The following is a 19,480-nucleotide window of genomic DNA, read 5'->3' as shown; positions in this document are numbered from 1 at the left end:
TTCCTTTGTCCTCATTTTCCCGCCAATAGTTTGTTTCCCCTGGTTCCCTAATTAGTTCCCCACACCTGCTCTGTTTTGATTTCTCTGTCCTGTATTGTTTATGGTAAAGTGGTTATGTAATTCTCTCTTATAATAAAGTGTTTCTTTTATATTCTCTGTCGTCGTGTGCTCATTATAGCAGCCGCTGTGCTTAGTTCAGAGTTATAATCGGACTAATGTCAAATTAAAAGTTTTTCATTAAGGTACATGTTAAGTCATACGTTTTAAAGAATCAGGCCCACACTTAAGTTATTTTGCATTTACTAACATACTAAAGCACATGTACTTATGCATAGTTTTCAGTCACTGCAGCACAAGTCAAATTTCCATCTTAAAACAAAAATATGTGAACAAGATGCATGTTTTGCATTCAGTTTACACCTTTTTGATGATGCATTCTATATACAGCCGAGCAGATGAGCCAAGAATATGAACACAATGTGTTTTCTTTATAATGGGTTTCGATGGGAAAATTACACTTGATGAGTAACCTTGTGTTGCATTAATATTCTGTGCTCATCTGCTTTCCTGTACAAAGTATGCATCATCAATAAGGTGTATATTGAATTTTGGTATTTTAATATCACTGTCTTACTGCATTAATGCTGACTACAAACCTGGTAAAAATGACTGGCGGGCAATGGAGGAAAGCCTTGTTTTGCCCTCCAGGTTGGGCATTCCTATAAGTGTGTGACGTCATGTGAAAACTAGGCTAATTTTTACTTTAGTGGTGCGTTATTCAATATTACATAAAAATTTAAAGTTTATATATTTCAAATGCACTAAATTGCAATTTCATCATAACAGCCTACTAGAATAAATGGCAGACAACACTTTTTTAAGAATAACGTGGACAATTAAAAAACCAAAACCAATAGAATAACTTTTAAAAATTGTGATTTCCAGACCATGAAAAATATGGAAAATAAATTAAAAGCTTTTAAAAAATATTCAACTAATCTAGTAAAATATTGCTCAGTTATGCTCAGCTCTAAAATATTGTATCAACATATTGCACTCTGTGATAGTATAGTATAGTAGCCTATTAGTTACATACACCTTGCAAAATCTGCTAAATATCCATAATATAAAATAAATCGTAAATTACATTTTTTTTAGCACTGAAACGAAAATGTTTTATTAAAACAGATGTTTACATATAGTCCACAAGATATAATAATATCTGCATGTACACAATTGAAGCAAAAGTTTACATACACTTAATTGATTCTCAGAGCTGTGTGTCATTACCTGGATGAACTGTAAGTCTCATGTTTGTCTTGAGCACTCCTGTCCACAGTTCTTCAGAAAAATCCTCCAGGATTTCCAGCACATGGGTTTCCAGCATCCTTTTGAGATCCATATTTTCACACTGAGGATAACAGTGGGACTCCTGGCTGGAGACATCTATTACAAATAGTAAAAACGTTTACTGTTGCGACAGAAGGAAACACGATGCATGAAAATTCAAGGGGGTGTAAACATTTGCACATGATGATTGGGGGGTAAATTGTTCTTATTTTGTCGTCTGGAAAATATGCAAGTATTTTATGTAGCTTCTGCAAGGCAGTACTAAAAAAAAAAAGATCTTTAAATGAAATAAGAACAATTTCCAATCACCCCGTTCAAAGGTTTATTCTCTCTGGCTCTTAATGTGTTGTGTTGCCTTGAGCATCAGTGAATGTTTGCAGCTTTTGACAACACACACTATTATGAATCAAGATTCAAGCATATGTAAATGTCTGAACTGGCTCTTTTGTGTAAATTCAGTTATCATGTCTTGTGTCATATGTTAATAAACATCTTGAACTGACTTGAACTGTAGTTCCTCAAATTACTTTTGAGGCAATAAACAATCCTAAATAGTTTATTTTTCTTGCAAGACAGTGTGGAGAAAAAAAACTTTAAATCGAAGCGAATCATTCTGAATTAGCCATTTTTTTGGGGGGGGGGGGTAAACCTAGGAATCATTAATCGAAGTGTGACCAACCAACATTACAAAATAATGCTGCCCCAACAATTTTCGGAATGCCCCACCCCCGCCAGTTACGCAATCCCAGGCGGCGTTTACGTATGGCAGAGTACTGCAGTTGCCATATCCTGGCATTCAGACAAAGCAGGGGAAATAAACAGCTCATGATGATGCCCATTAGTTCTGTTGATTGAGTTGGCCTTTGGTAAAAATTCATTTCAGCTTTGAAAAGCAAATTTAAACAGCCTAACGCGGTGTCCTAACCAGACGCGATGCCATAAATTCCAGTGGCAAGCGTCTGTCCATACTAGACTCGACCTGAGACTCGAGGGCTCTCTCTGCAAGCGTGCTGCATTGCAACGAAATGGGTATAACATGATCAAATTACTAAATCTTACACCATTTTAACATTATTAAAAATACATACTGACTTACTGACTGAAACAATCTTTTTTTTATCATAGAATACACTTGTTTGTTCACCTTGAGTTGACAGTTTGAACATTGTTGTTTCCTTTCATTTATTTTCAAGATCTGAGGTAAATATCCATTGTTGCTTTCAGTTGGTTATGTCTATAAAGGTCACGAATAATTATATTCAAACTCACATTAAATGTTGTTTTACATTAAAGGGGTCATGAACTGGCTTTTACAAAAAAATGTATACTGTTGTCTGAGGTCAACTTATGACGTTTGTGTGGGTTTTACATTTAAAAACATCATAATGAATATGCAATAGGCTATTTTATGCCTTGGTTTTGAGGCTCTCTGAAAAACGGTCGGTTTTGATGGGCATGCCGCACTGAAGACTTGGAAGTACACGCCGATGGCTAGGATTGGATAAGATTTGAATATTTAATGAGCTTCTGCTCGCCCTGTCAGTGACAGCGTGTAGCAAACGGCAACCGGAATGAATCGCCCAGCCCACAGCCAGGGCTCGCAAAATGTCTTTATCAAACAAACACAATGATTCATCGCTCATCCACCCGCGATTGATTGGAATGTTATTTCTGTATAATTTCACCCAATCATCAGTGAATATAACCACGAACTGTACACACACACACGTGCGCAAGAAAGGAATGTTATTTCACTACAGCCCGTTGGCAGGTCGGTGATAGCCCGTCTGAAAAACACATAGCCCCGGGACTTTGGGCTTTGCAAGCTGGCGTTTCAAGTCCAAGTCTGATCACGAATGAACCAACAACACCTTCTCCAGCCTGTGACCGTGTGCTAAGGTATGTAATCAATAGATATCAACCGATCTGCAAACAATGCAATATAGACAGAGCGTATTTAGGCCACGCCCACACCGGGGGGGGAAACAATCCAACGCTCTCCATTGACTTTGCATTGGGTGAGGCTGCCTCATTGTCATTTCGGACTTATAACAAAAAACAGAACAATGTCTAAAAGCTGATATGTGACAAGGTGTACAGCAAACAAGCTAAAAAACACAGAAATACGTTTTAATAAGCTGTCGACCCAAAAAAACGAGTGTTTAAGAAGATAAAAGTGGATACAGGCAATACAAAGTGAAGCTTCAGCAGGAAGAATGGGTCAATTTTGGGATCCTGACACTCAGTATGCCTCAATATGTCTATGTGTGCAGTAAATATTTTGTCACTGTTAAGTAAAATATCCAAATGTCCGTTTTATATATTATATTTACAGTGGCTGATTACGTTCCTCTCTAGTCGCCGTAGTTCTCAGTGTAATATGACCCGTCGCGCGCTGTCTCAATGGCCTGAATCCACTTTTTTGTCCTTAAACGCTCGTTTTTTGGGTAAACAGCTTATAAAAACGTCTGGGTTTTTGCTTCTGGGTTTTGTTTAGCTTGTTTGCAGTACACTTTGTCACATATCAGCTTTTATACATTGTTCAGTTTTTTGTTATAAGTCCGAAATGACAAGGAGGCAGCCTCACGCAATGCAAAGTCAATGGAGACGGTTTGATTGTTTTCCCCCCCGGTGGGCGTGGTCTTCAGATTATGACGCGTGTCGCTCTGTCTCTATACTAACACATATAAAAACATGTTTTACTCACATAAGTGTGTTGCACCGTTCCTGTCGGATCCAATATAGAATATAGGATCAATATAGGAGGTCGGGGCACGATCATTCGAATATACTTCCAGGTTTCTACTGATACTGCTAACGCTAATTGCTAGTAACCATGGGCGTCGGAAGCAAAAAAAATGTGGGTGGGTCCTCAGAAATTTTTTACTGGAGTAGATGCCAACTACATTAAGTACAAATATACCACTTTACTTGGTAAACGTATAGGTGGGAAAGACAAATTTACGTAAATCGCCATACCATTGAAAGCGACAGTAGTGTAGGGGTAAGACGCACGTCATCTAGTTTTGACACAAACCGACCCGCGGTTCGAGTCCCGCATTCGCCGAAATCTATCTTCTCCGTTTTCCCATCACATATCAAATCGGAAAGGCATTTATTTTCAATACAAATTAAGAAAATATTAGAAAAGTGGAAATAAAGTGTCTATTATGTGTTTAATAATAAGTGTGTATCGATTAGGGGTAGGTAAACAGACATGTGCTAAATGTTAGAGACGATAAAAGTGAGTGGGTCCAATATCATTGATCGTAAAAAGTGGGTGGGTCTTGTTCCACCCACATACAATGGTTCCGACGCCCATGCTAGTAACCCTTTAAATAATATGCTCATCATTGTCATACTTTGTATGTTGTTTAGATATAATATGATTTGGGAAGGTAGTTGTTGTATGGCCAGGAGGAATCATGCCATAGGCCTACCCAAGGTTTTTGTGAAACGCCGCCACTGCCCGGACCTGGTCCGTTTTGATTTCATGTGGACTTTAAATATGCAGGTGCATTGGTATATGGTATTGTGAATCAGATGACAATGGCAAGTCAACGTTGTGCAGAAGGAAAACAACGTCCTGACTCCTGAAGAAGTGCAAATTCCAGCACCTGTTCATTCAAGTTCACAGGATTCATGTGGAGACCGTAAACTAATAAAGCTCAAGATTGTTGCTGTCGTTGCATGAGTTCGTGGTAACACTTGTTGTGAGAACTTTTAGGAAAATACAAGTTCCTAAAACTTTCAGGAACTTCTGGTCTAGTGTGTGGAGAAGTATTTCTCGAACTCGCCCAAAAGTGTTTTCCCAAACACCGTGTGAGCTATTTTTGTGTAAACCTTCATTTGTGTTGCTTCCTCTAGATACAAAAGTACAAACCACGCCCATCTCATGACTAACCTCTAACTTTCATTTTCGCACACAATATGAAACAGATTATGCAGCTGGTCGAGCACACACACGGTCATCTGGCTTCAGGTCGCAACCGGGTCCGAGTGCACTGCAGTGAGAATGGTCTTCAGCGCGCTCGCGTGCGCGTGCGTTCTCGTGCTGTGCCGCGCGGCTCCTTTAAAACAGAAAAACGTGCCTGAGAACAACAGACCGATCATCGGTAAAACTCAGTCTTTATACTATATGTCAAATATAGCATTTGACACAAAATGTGATTTCATAGCATCACCTTAATTTCTTGTTTTGCTAATTGTGGTCGTAACATTTAAACTTGGTCTATAGGGATTCTGACGCAAGAGGTTGACAATGAGGCTTTCAAAATATTTGGAAAGACCTACATCCCTTCATCGTATGTGAAGTACATCGAGTCCGGGGGAGCTAGAGTTGTGCCAATTAGGTAAGGCTAGTTCTTAATATAAAAACCAATTCATTGATTCGAATTCAGTTTATTATGTAAGGTGTTCCAGTGTGAAAAAGAACTACACTTTTGCATACTTTTAAGAGTGTTTAATAAAAGTTTTAATGTTAAATGCAACTATAGTTGAACTTAAAAGTGTGTTTTCCGACCTAAGTACTATGTCTTTATATGTAATTTCATAATTCTGTTGTTTTTTAAATATGGTTAAGTGTATTGTCGAATAAATAAATAAATAAATGTAATATTGCATAAAACACTAGTTTATCATTTATAATCAAGTAGGCCTATTTATTAATTAACACAATAAGTGCACTTCTTTAAAGCATGACAAAAGATTATTAAAACATACTTTTTTTGAAAGTGGCCTTTTATTTTAGCAACATTCTATTATCTGCGATTACAGGTTTAAATATATATATATATATATATATATATATATATATATATATATATATATATATATATATATATATATATATATATATATATATATACTTTTAAGATTTGAATTACAGTACAAGTGTAGCCTACATTCAATACAATTAAGCCATCTCTTTTTCTCTAGGGTTCCCATGCCATTTATGTTCATTATTTAGTCAGAATAATAAAATCAAATAATACTTTGGTAATATATCAAATATGAATACAAAACGGTGCGGCGTTACAATCAGGCATAACATTATGACAGTTGAAGTGGATAACACTGTTTATCTACGGCACCTGTTAGTGGGTGGGATATATTAGGCAGCAAGTGAAAATTTTGTCCTCAAAGTGTTAGAAGCAGGAAAAATGGGCAAGCGTAAGGATTTGAGCGAGTTTGACAAGGGCCAAATTGTGATGGCTAGACGACTGGGTCAGATCATCTCCAAAACTGCAGCTTTTGTGGGGTGTTCCTGGTCTGCAGTGGTCAGTATCTACCAAAAGTGGTCCAAGGAAGGAACAGTGGTGAAACAGTAGCTCAAATTGCTCAAGAAATTAATGCTAGTTCTGATAGAAAGGTGTCAGAATACACAGTCCATCATAGTTTGTTGCGTATGGGCTGCATAGCTGCAGGCCAGTCAGGGTGCCCATGCTGACCCCTGTCCACCCTCGAAAGCACCAACAGTGGGCATGTGAGCATCAGAACTGGATCACGGAGCAATGGAAGAAGGTGGCCTGGTCTGATGAATCACGTTTTCTTTTACATCCCGTGGATGGCCGGGTGCGTCGTTATAATATTATGCCTGATCAGTGTAAATCAATAATGAAAACTGTACATTAAAACAATTAGAACACTGAGAAATCAGCAAACCAGTGTCCAAAATGTGTTATTTAAACAATCATACTAATAAACATACATGTTGTGTTACAGGCTAAACCAGAGTTTTGCAGAACATGAAAAAATCTTCAAGTCAATAAATGGGTATGCCCTGCAACTTTCACACAGTATTCTCAAACTAATCTCAGAATGAGGCTTTCAGACCCATGAGTTCCTCATTGTTATGATGACGTTTTTCCTGAAGTATTATTCATACATGATTTAGGCCATTAGATGCATCTAGAAAAGGATGAATACATGATTGCAGTAGCCTAGATCTCACCTATTCTACCACTTTATAATAGGTTCTGAATGTGTATCTGTGCAGACCTAATTTTATGCCCTAAATACAGTCTGACACATCTCACCATGTCTGAACGAAGCTTACAGAAAAGCGAATACAAAAGCGTAACTTTTTCCATCTGTCTGTCAATTAGTCTTATTCTCATCGGAGGCTCTGTGAATATCGTGACATCTGACTTTGCTCACACTGCTGGGATTTACTTCAGACTTGCCCTTAAGGTGGGTGAACTACAGTATATGGCGTGTCTGTACGTGAATGTGAGATGCTCCTCGTGTCTCTTGAACTATTAGTTGTTAATAAAATGGCACTGTCTTCTTTATGTCAGTAGTTTTCCTGGTTCTTTACCATCGTCTTATGAACTTAAATGAAGGAAATTAACGACCAGACTCGGGTTGTTTTTGTGCTGTTCTCAGGCACATGATGAGGGCGAGTACTTTCCCATCTGGGGAACATGCCTGGGATTTCAGCTGCTCACTGCGCTGGTGGCCGGAGAAAACCTGTTGAGTAAGACGACAGCAGAGAATGTCGCTTATCCACTCAACCTCACCTCAGGTACTCAGACACTGTAGTCGTAAGGCCAATTCTCACATAGCATGATAAAGATATAGACGGATTCAACGGCAACAACTTAAACAAACGTTACTGCGCATGCGCGCTTTTGTGGCCCAAACGTAACTTCGGTAACGTAACAGAGGCTGCGTTATCTTTCATTTTAATTGTGCAACATTATCTTAAAGGGGCTATATGCAACTTTTTCCCCAAAATAAACGTAACAATAGCCTTTTTATTTTACCATTTATGACTCAAACATCTCCTGATGAGCATACTGACACCTTGTCCGCTCACAGTGGGTGCACCTATAAGCCTGTATCCTATTTTTCCTATTTTCTGGCGGGTCGTCTTTTCCCGCGCTGTCTGCGGATGTGACGTCACCACCGCTGCGAGAGCGAGAAGAAAATGAGTGCAGTTCTGTTTTTTGGCCACAGGTGTCAGTCGCGAGTTTAAATTTCAGAAAAACGCATATAGCCCCTTTAATTTATGTTTTTATTGTTTCAGCATGTTTATTATAAATGATCTCATTTCTGTCTGCAATATAGAGTGGGGGAAACGCCCGCCTTAAAGGGTTAGTTCACCCAAAACTGAAAATTCTGTCATTAATTACTCACCCTCATGTCAAGTTAAGTCTACAGAGCCCCTAAAGCAGGGGTGTCCAATCCTGATCCTGGAGGGCCACTGTCCTGCAAAGTTTAGCTCCAACCCCAATTAATCACACCTGAATCAAGGTCTTATTTGGCATACTAGAAACTTCTAGGCAGGTGTGTTGAGGCAAGTTGGAGCTAAACTCTGCAGGACATTGGCCCTCCAGGACCGACTTTGGACAGTCCTGCCCTAAAGGGACCTTTGCAAAAAAAAAAATATATATATATATATATACAGACTTTCGCGTGCGCACGAGAAACGTGCATGAGAAACTTATCTGCCTTCTAATTTACGGTTTGAATGTGAGATGCTCCTCGTGTCTCTTGAACTATTAGCTGTTAATAAAATGGCGCTGTCTTCTTTATTTCAGTAGTTTTCCTGGTTCTTTAGCATGGTCTTATGAACTTAAATGAAGGAAATTAACGACCAGACTCGGGTTGTTTTTGTGCTGTTCTCAGTAGTGTTAGACCGATATATCGGCCGGCCGATATATCGGGCCGATATTTGCCATTTTTACGTGTATCGGCATCGGCCGATATAAGGCTGCGATATTTTTTCCCCTGCATTATTTACAGACAGGCGTCCACAGGCAGCTCAAACTGTCTTCAAACTGTCTTGCTCTCCCTCCCTCGCACATATTAATCAAAATCAATTGAGAATTGACACAATGGTAAAAGGTCGAAAGACTGAAGTTTCACATGGAGCATTGGGAGATTTTTTCCTGAATTACCCCTGGTGTTGCTCTACAAGAGATTAAGTTAAGTGCACCTACACTCTAAAAAATGCTGGGTTAAAAATTGGGTTGAAAATTGACTAACCCAGCGATTGGGTTGTTTTAACCTAGCAATTGGGCTGTTTTAAGCACACATTTAATCCAACCGCTGGGTCAAAACAACCCAATTGCTGGGTTAGTGCATATTCAACCCAACTTGGGTTATTTTTAACCCAACATTTTTTAGAATGTAACCATTAAATGACTAGGTTGTAAATAGTTTTAAAATTAAGTATAGTACAGTCAGTGTGCACTTTATGCTGCTTGCTTGTTGATACTGCGTGCAAATAGTGTAATTATTTTATTTATGCTTAAATATTTATTTTCACCACTGAACTCTTTTTTTTTTTTCTTGTTCTACCTCACCTGTTTTTACTATTTGTTAAATATATTTTTTGTTTTGTTCAATAAATGTTCCTTTTTTCAAATTTAAATTTTAAATTGCTATCATCATGACCATTGTGTCATTTTTATGATGTAAATTGAGGGAGCAAAAGCAATATCGGCTCAAGAAAATCGGCAGCCCATATCGGTCATCGGCTAAGGCTGATGAAAAAAAAAATCGGTATCGGCATCGGCACTAAAAAATCCATATCGGTCAATCCCTAGTTCTCAGGCAAATGATGACACAGGAGACCTACACCTGTGCAAGACAGAATGCACATTTCATTCGTCTATGCCATGCGACAGTGATGTCCCTTGATCGTTTGTGTTTTTTGTTATCAGTACTGTATTAGCCTAATTGGGTGGGCAGAAAGCTATGCCATAATCAGAATTTTTTTTAGCAAAGTAATACTACAACTAAGAAACAAATGTGTTCAAAGTTGCACAAGTCAGGATTAGTGTAAAAATGCGTGTTAAACTCACAGCACACGCAGTGATGAAGCGCAGCATTCAGAAACGCATTGCTTAACTAGTCTATTTCTTTTCTTAACTAGAAGTTAAAGAAAAGTAGACATTTCAAGATTTCTATACACATATTTCTCATGTCTGTGAGGCAATAGCCTTCTGAGTTTCGTTTATTTATGAGGCGCACTCCAGCTCATGGGCAATGCATGTGATCGCTCCCGCGCGACTTCATCTCACCCTTATAATCTGCCATTACTCTATGCTATTTATTAAATCCAAGCAATTGGCTGACGAAACCTTGATTAAAATTAAGATACAATTTATACAAAGCGAAATTCATTTTAAAGAAGGGCTTCATACAAAACCAAACTTAATATTAAACAAAATATAATAACCACCAAAATAATTTGACCCACTCGCATCTTTGCACTTTTCATAGTCAGATGAAATTTAAAAATAACATTATAATATTTAAACATAAATATTAAACAAAATACATTGTTTAATGGCTACAACAAGTAGGCCTTTAGTACAGATGCATGTCATGTCTGAGCGGGATTTGAGCGAGCGTTGTTTTACCAGTGAACTGTTCATGAGCGCGCGCCTGCATAGAGCAGATTTTTGAGCTGAGCATCACACCCGTCCGCTTCGGTCATTACAGGCTTGTTCTCAGAACGCCCACGTATTAAAAAATGGTCGGGTTGAATCGGGCTCAGGGTCATAATTACAGTTAATGTGTCGTGACGGGCCAGGCTCGGACACAACGTGCACGGGCTCGGGTAGGGTCGGGCTTGATTTTTTGAGCCCGATCTAATCTCTAGATGCAAGTATATTGCTTGATACGAGTCCTTTGGAAGCTCAAAGCGTGCGTCTGTCATATCAGTATTATGAGATGGTGGTCCAGTGGGTTAAACCATGGAACTGATACGCAGAAGGTTGCTGGTTCGATCCCAGCGGTCACCACCAGTGTGTCCTTGAGCAAGGCACTTTACTCTACGTTGCTCCAGGGGGATTGTCTCTGTAAAAGTCGCTCTGGATAAAAAGCGTCTGCCAAATGCATAAAATGTAAATGTATTACAAATGTCATAGACATCACTGTCACATGGCATAGACGATCGAAATGCTTGTGCACACGCGATAAGTTTCCCGTGCCCACGCGATAAGTTTCTCGTGCGCACGCGATAGTCTGTATATTTTTATTTTTTGCAAAGGTCCCTTTAGGGGCTCCGTACAAGTCACCTTTATTTATATAATGCTTTTTACAATGCCGATTGTTTCAAAGCAGCTTCTCAGTGTTAAACAGGAAAATAACAGAATTTGATTCTGCTGTACAGCCGCTCTGGAGAAAACGGTGATGTCATCCAGCTCATTTCAATGATCATACAGTGACAATGCAGGCAGATCAGTAATATTTTATTTGAATATTTATTTGAAAATTTAGTGTCCCCAACTGAGCAAGCCAAGCCAAAGGCGACAGTGGCAAGGAACCAAAACTCCATCAGGTGGCATAATGGAGAAAAATAAACCTTGGGAGAAACCAGGCTCAGTCGGGGTGCCAGTTCTCCTCTGGCCAACGAACAAACAGTATATGATTATGATCCTGGCAACATTACAGGTCAGAGGTCATATTAGATCGGAATATTTGTAAGATTGGAGTCATCACGCCGGAGACGGGTTTATTGAGGATGTTGTGTCGATGAGGCAATTTCAGGGTGGAGTCTATAGCTGCGTTACCATTACAGATTTGCGCAAAACTTTTGCGATATTTTCTAAAAGTCGATAAAAAAAATTGCGAAATGACATCGTTTCCATCTACTGATGTTATGCGACTAAAACAATTTTTTTCCTCTCGTGATAAATCATTCCGAAAATCATGCTACGTATGTTGTTAGGTTTATGTATATCCCAGCCACCGCACGCCATTATTATTTTTGGTAAGAGACGTGCGTGTTATCCAAGCACTGATGGCAAGGAAAGCACCTTATACTTGAGCGGCACAGATGAGGTGTTATGATAAATTGTGGCATTTTATATTCTATTGTTTTTTATGAGTTTAATAAAGAACTCTGTCTCGTCTTCTGTCCAAACATACCATAATCTGTAAAGAATGATCGACTTTTACATACGCCAGGTTATTGTGACGCATTGCCACATACAGAGACGAGCGAAAAGTTTGATTTTGATGGTGTAACTCAAAGGTTTTTTTTACCACTTCGTTATTTTGGCTTGGAATTTCGTTTGTTGGAAATGTAAACTGAATTTAGAAATGCTTTTGAAATGAAAAACTTTGCGTTTAATAAACAAAATATATTTTTGAAATGAAGACAGCGTTTGGAGTGCAGAATAATCCGCTCCCTGAGTCCACGGCCTTTGCTGTTATTGAGTGTACACAAATAAAAGTAGACAGTTTACTGTTTATAATTATGTCTTGCACTTATCTGTATGGCTAAAAATGACAGAGTATTGTGAGTTTCCGCTGGAATAACGAAAAAAATCCATCAAAAAGACGACGAAGCCTATTTAGTTTCATATAGTTAGGCTATGTCTAAATATTTTAATCTTTTAATTTCATATGTTGATTATGAAAAGTGAGCAGCATGAGTAAGGCACATAATCAGATGCGCATATTGTTACGAGCTGGTGTACCAGGATCAGGCAGAGGACACAGAGGATGCAGATTCAGACGGATTTTAATTCACATTAAACTAAGGCAGGCAAAATATACAACTTACATAATGGATAATACAGGTACTTAACATAACGGCATAACGGAGACCAGACAAGGAGTGAATGAACAGGGAGGAACTTAAATAGAGAACAGAAACGAGATGATGAACGAGACACAGCTGGGATGAATGAACTAATGGGTGATCAGGGAAACACAGAAATGGCGGGAAAGAGAACAAAGGAACATGTGACAAATCAGAAACACAACCAAAACAGAACAGACATGTGACACATATGTCTTGAGACGTGGATTTTGAGCACTTCATTGAATTGTGTTTTCTAGGAAGTCTTTCTTTAAAATAAATTTCGTTTTGTATAAATTGTATTTTAATTTTGATCAATGTTTAATCAACTATTTGGCTGTATATTTAATAAATAAGAAGCAAACCAAGATCGTCGGGAATGGATTGACACGCGTAACTGAGTTTCCTCAGTCTTTGAGCAAGGCTGAAACTATAGCGTCTTTCTGTTTTAATAAATTTCTTGAATATATATCTTAATTACAGTAGGCCTATAGATAGTTATGATATTTGTGGTTGCACCGGGGTCAGTCATTATAAAGTTACGCCACTTTCCTTATTAGGAGAAAATATATGTAGTTTTAACGACATAAGATCTCGTTATTAGACATACTTGAGTGAAAAAAAAAAAATTCTGCTCCCGGGCATAGTGAAAATTTTAATTTATCATATAAAACCAGACTGTGACATTTAAAAGTGTGGGAGTACTTTAAACAGAAGCCGAATAAAACTGTGCTTTGTTCGCTCTGCAACGCCGGTTTCACACTGCACGCGCTAGCAGCGCAGCAAGAGCAGCGGGCGCCGTTGTGCTTTCACACTGCCAGTGTTTATCTCGCGCAGCTGAACCGTGGCGTGTGTATTGCAAATACAGATGAATATTGTCCATTCGGTCACATTTTCCGGTGTTCTTCTCCGACCCCGGTACGTCTCGTGCTTCGATTTATTATGGGCAGCATATATCTGCTGCAAATGCGACCAGGTTCCCCTCTGTCCCAAACATATATGAATATAACATGCTGTATATAGGTAGTTTACATGATTAAAGTAACATTAAAGTTAAGATATCCTCTAGTTTTAATAATTTAAATGTGTCTTTGAAGTTTGGGCAAAAATTCTGGCAGCTTTAGTTAGTGCACAAGTATATCTTCAAAATAGATGACTAGTTATACATTAACACTATACTGAAAGCTCCTGTATGTGAACCTTTTGCAGATAAATACAAGTGCATTTTCGTTTACTATTGACACAAATCAATAAGTAAATCATACTCAACTACGGTAATTAATAACCTATTATAGTAAACAACATTTCCTAATTAGGCCTACTCTGTATACATTTTATGATGAATAGTATCATTATTTATACATAATGTTTAAAATGCATCTTGTGTTCATATATTTCATTATAAAAGGGCTTAAGTACACTACCCTTCCTGAAATACAATTAATATTGTCATCATTCATTGATTTCATGTTAAAATAATATACAAATTCACTACCCTCTTTGAAAAATAATCAGAAAAAAAGAATCATCAGATTAATCTGGGAAAATAATCGTTAGATTAGTCGACTAATCTGAAAAATAATCGATAGATTAATCGGCCAAAAAATAGTCATTAGATGCAGCCCTACAGGGCTGTGAGAACAAAATTGTGTCATTTTGTTCTCGCAGGCCTGGTTTGGGAGTTCTCGCAGCTTGTTCTCGACACATCATCTGAGCAGAACTTTTTTCCTTGTGGGTGTCCGAGAAATATTGTGTGATTGGTCAGAAACTTAAAGTGGGCGGGGTTAATGCAGAGAAACGGAAATGTTCGGCACCTGCTTTTCTCGTGAAGTATGGAATGTCCTGGCCAGAACGAACTTTGTTCTCGCCACCTCGAGAAAACGAACAAATTTCTGTGTTCTTGCGAAGTATGTACCAAGCTTTAGGCTGGCCACAATAAAAGGCCACTCTAAAATGTGCAAGGATGTGTTAAATTGATAAAAAGTGTTATATTTATATTGTTAGAAAATATTTATATTTTGAAGAAATGCTGTTCTTTTTAACTTTTTATTCATATTTAAATGTTAATGTAGTTGAAACCAACTTTGCAAATGTGTTTGTGTCCACTAACAGAGGCTCTGTCCAGTCGTTTGTTTGCCAGCGTTCCACCTGACCTCCGTAAAGCCCTGTCCCAGGAACCACTCACTGCAAATTTCCATCACTATGGAGTGACTAAAGAGGTACGTACACACCCTATATGTTCATTTAAATCATTCTAATTAAAATAACAAACACAGAGCGATGAACTCTTTCTCAGGCGTTCATGGGTAATGAGAAACTGAAAGGCTTCTTTTCAGTGCTGTCCACAAACATAGCACAAAACGGCCTTGAGTTTGTTTCCACCATGGAAGGTAAAAAACATATTTTCTACATTACAAATCACCATACAAGCAGACATAGACAGTGTGGATGAAATGATATGGGTCTGCAGGCAGGACGTACCCTTTCTATGGGGTCCAGTGGCACCCAGAGGTCAACCGCTTTCAGTGGGACCCTCGCTACAACTTTCCTCATTCCAGCAATGCTGTGCGCATCTCATCCCTAATGGCTGAATTCTTTGTAAATGAGGGTAATTACAGCCTCTCACTTATTTACTCATTTGCTTGTGATGTTCCTGGTTTGTATAAATTTGGATGAACAAATGCATGCGTCTGTTTTCAGGAAGGAGAAGCAGCCACCACTTCAGTGACGCAGCAGAAGAGAGCCGCGCGCTCATATACAACTACAACCCTGTTTATGTGGCAAACATCTCTGCATATGAACAGACTTATTTCTTCTGAGAGATGCACATGAGAGAGAAAACCCTTCTCAAGACGTTTCAGATTGACTAATGTACTGTAATAATCACAGCCCTCATATTTAAGGATATATTTTTAACAAAGATTTTAGAGTGTTTTCTTGAATTATTTTGTGATTTATGCTTAGACAAAATTACAGTAGCACTTTAGGTAACACTTTATTTTACATGTGTCCTTGTTACACATGTTACATGTTACCATAGTAATAACAGTAAATTATGCATAATTACATGCAACTAACCCCTCAACCAAACCCTAATCCTACCCCTAACCCTTTGGTAAGGTAAGTACAATGTTGTTAAAATATTACTCAGTACTTAAATATATAATTACACTGTAACAATGACACCTTAAAATAAAGTGTAACCGCACTTTATTTTACAGTCCTGTTCCCCTTGTACATACAATGTACTTATTATAGTAATTGCAATAACTGCCCTGAAATAAAAGTGTGTTGGATGTACATCTTGTACATCGGTCCCACATTAATCAATTAAGTTAAACAAACATAATTTGTTCATGTAACTTCAACATCATGGAATTAATACATTTGACCAACTAGTGGTCTCAAAGTGAATGACATGATTCAGGAATTAAATTTCAGATTCATTCATCCACTTCAATTTCATATATTTTATTGTTACACAACTGAATTATAATACTGCACTAGCTAGTTGACAAGCTAGCTATAGCACACATTAGCATCTTTAATGCTAAGCATTAAAAGCTCCTTCAGCAAAGCAGTTATGACATTAGCTGTATCAATCCATCACAGCCTAAGCAAATGCTCCACTCTTCACAATGATAACCCCAGTGATTTAAATTCTTCAAATAATTTCCAACATAAATGAATATTAGGGCTGCGCAATATATCGAAATATCGCAAATGTTCATATCGCAATATGCTTATCGCAAGGGCACGCAATATCTGAGTGATTTTAATAGGCTGCTTCAACATTTTAAAAGTGTACGTTTTAGGTCGAGGCATATAGCAGAGAATTGACTGGGCACACAACTGTTACTTATGTGACTTTCTTGACATTAAAAAGAGTTATTAAACGCAATAACTTGCGAAAAACAACTTCTTGCCGTCTCGCACTGTCTGCTGTCTGACACACACACTGAAAAGTGCGCACAAGCCCCTTCTCGGAAAGTGTGTGATCCCTTCAGCTCTGTTTCGTGCCTTGTTACACACTAAAACTGTCAAATACACAGTTATGTCAAAATGTTCTTGATGAGTATTCATGTTAACACAGTCGTTTATGCTTTAAGTGAACAATATCAGTTGGGGAAGGAAACCGAATGCGTGTCAATAGGATCCGTGCATTAGGTCTTAAAGTGACAGCCTGCTTATACAGTAAACCTGCTAATGCTAATACAGTAAACCTGCTAATGATAATACAGTAAACCTGCTAATACACTAACCTGCTAATGCTAATACAGTAAACCTGCTAATGCTAATACAGTAAACCTTCTAATACACTAACCTGCTAATGCTGATACAGTAAACCTGCTAATACACTAACCTGCTAATGCTAACAGAGTAAACCTGCTAATATACTAACCTGCTAATGCTAATACAGTAAACCTGCTGCAGTCTGTCAAACAAAAGAACAAGAGAAAATCACTTAGTGCTCTTGGCTGAATAACCTTTGTAGCTTTATTATGTATCAGTGTATATTTAATTCATGTGAAGACTGCTGTTTTTAGTTCTTATTTTTAATAACAAAGATAAATTAAAATTGCAAAAATAATTGTCCACCAATAATTGTTCAGGTGTCTTTGTTTACCTGGATGTTCTTGATGTTAAGTTTTAGGTTGATATAACTATATATTACGAAGTCAAGAAAAGAGTTTTTGGTATTTAAATATTGGCATTACATTTTTAGTTTTTTTACATTGATATTAAAATAAATTTTTTACATAAATGGGACATTTATTTTTGCTAAAACCCTGCTGGTCACTTTCAGAAGTTGTAGCAATGCTTTCTTTTCTCAGAAAGAATGTGAAACTCATAAATGGTATCATTCTCATTTCTTAAATGTTTTTTTTTAAATATAATTTAAATAGATTTTGCACAATAAAAGGAATATCGTATCGCATATCGAATATCGCATTATTTAACAAGCTATTGCATACCACATTTTTCTTCAATATTGCACAGCCCTATTGAATATTAAACACAATCAAGTTTTCCCCTTTCTCATCTTGCTCAAAAATACATAAAATAACACTTTTACATATAAAATAACAACATTTACTCTCTCTTGATTTAGCCATATGCAAAGCATGTTGGGAACTAACTAACCAGCCCAGCCCAGTTTCAGTTAAAGCAACACAAATCATTAATGTAATCTCAACACAAACGGATTAAGTAAACTTCAATTTGACTTATATTTAAGTGGATTGAACACAATCAAATTAAGTTAGGACAAAATGTATAGCAATTGTGTTGCTTTAGCTCATTTTAACTAAGCAATTTGAACAAGCAGTAAACATCTTTTTTTTTCCAGTGAATAACTAGGTTCTAACCCTGAACCTAACCTTAACCCATGCAGTTACCTTACATTACCAGTACTTTCTTAGGAAAGTACACTGTAAGTACACATAAATGCAACCAAAATTACACATGAATAAACATCAACAAGGTCTACCCACTGGGTCTCCAGTTCGAGTTCGAGGTCCCTTTCTTTGCAGACAGGTGTAGCTGCAGGTCGGAGTAATGGGCGTGTCGAAAGGTGAATTTATAAAACAGAAACTCACCCCTAACCCTACCCCACACCCTGACAGATAAAGACCTTTCGTCACACCCATTACTCCAACCTGCAGATACCCACACTTGTCTCTGTGTGGAGTTTGCATTATATGATCAATAAGTTATGATAACAAATGTTTTTACATTGCTTTATCTCATCAAAATAAGTTAAGCAATTTTCAACTTCAAGTTTTACAAGATTCAAATAAATTTTTTAAGTCAGTTTAATGTAATTTAAAGCTGTTTTTTTTTTTTATCCAAATGATCCAAAATAAATTTTTAAGCAAGTACACAACAAGCCAGTATTCAAAACTATCTCCTTCCCTTAGCCCCATTCACAACGGTAAACTTGTAATAATGTGTTATAATTTGAGTGGTATGGGGGATTTCCTCAGGAAATTCAAGCATGTCTTTGCGTCATTACGTCACGTCGATACATAAAGAAGGAGTCCGGCTAGTAGCTTACACTGTATACAATGTCAACAGCGTAGGAGGAATGACGTGGAAGAGAAGATATTATAAATATAAATATAATATAAAGTCGCTAATTTTGTTTTGGCGCACAAAAAGTATTCTCTTGGCTTCATAACATTAAGGTTGAACCACTGGAGTCACATGACTATTTTCATGATGTCTTTACTTCCTTTCTGGACCTTGAAAGTGTTCATTAAATTGCTGGAGAGAATCAAAAATATCTTAATTTGTGTTCTGAAGATGAGCAAAAGTCTTACGGTTTGGAACGACTGTTTGGAATTTTTGGGAGAACTAACCCTTTAATGTATGTATTTTTTAAATACATTATGTGTAAATGTGTTATTCCTACATGCTAAGAAATGAACCTTGTGCCCTTATATTGGCAACCACAACATTATAAATAAATGGGGTGGGTATTGTGTATCGAGGCCCTTAGGGGCCCCTCAGCACCAGGATCTTGAAGAGACATGCATGGTGGACTCTATTTACTTGGGGCAGTTTAGGAGCTCCTATATCTCA

General features: G+C 37.6%; 1 protein-coding gene across 1 annotated transcript; it reads left to right on the top strand.

Moving 5' to 3' along the window:
• The first annotated feature begins 5,258 nt into the window (after positions 1-5,258).
• Positions 5,259-18,399, top strand: LOC307132490 (gamma-glutamyl hydrolase). Its single transcript, XM_079826844.1, has 9 exons — positions 5,259-5,465; positions 5,588-5,702; positions 7,075-7,125; positions 7,458-7,542; positions 7,738-7,876; positions 15,008-15,114; positions 15,192-15,285; positions 15,366-15,503; positions 15,596-18,399. Exons 1-9 carry the CDS (start codon positions 5,366-5,368, stop codon positions 15,712-15,714), a joined length of 948 nt encoding a protein of 315 aa, XP_079682970.1. The 5' UTR covers positions 5,259-5,365; the 3' UTR covers positions 15,715-18,399.
• The last annotated feature ends 1,081 nt before the right edge of the window (positions 18,400-19,480 follow it).

The sequence above is a fragment of the Gobio gobio genome (genome assembly GCF_949357685.1).
Source record: "Gobio gobio genome assembly, chromosome: 10".
NCBI classification, from domain to species: domain Eukaryota; kingdom Metazoa; phylum Chordata; class Actinopteri; order Cypriniformes; family Gobionidae; genus Gobio; species Gobio gobio.
This window is presented reverse-complemented; position numbering and strand designations above follow the sequence as displayed.

What these genes read in the sequence shown, in the direction of transcription:
- LOC307132490 (XM_079826844.1), top strand. Translation starts at nt 5,366, where the DNA reads ATGGTCTTCAGCGCGCTCGCGTGCGCGTGCGTTCTCGTGCTGTGCCGC. An exon ending in GAACAACAGACCGATCATCG is followed by an intron (nt 5,466 to 5,587) that starts GTAAAACTCAGT and finishes CTTGGTCTATAG; the next exon opens with GGATTCTGACGCAAGAGGTT. An exon ending in TCCACTCAACCTCACCTCAG is followed by an intron (nt 7,877 to 15,007) that starts GTACTCAGACAC and finishes GTCCACTAACAG; the next exon opens with AGGCTCTGTCCAGTCGTTTG.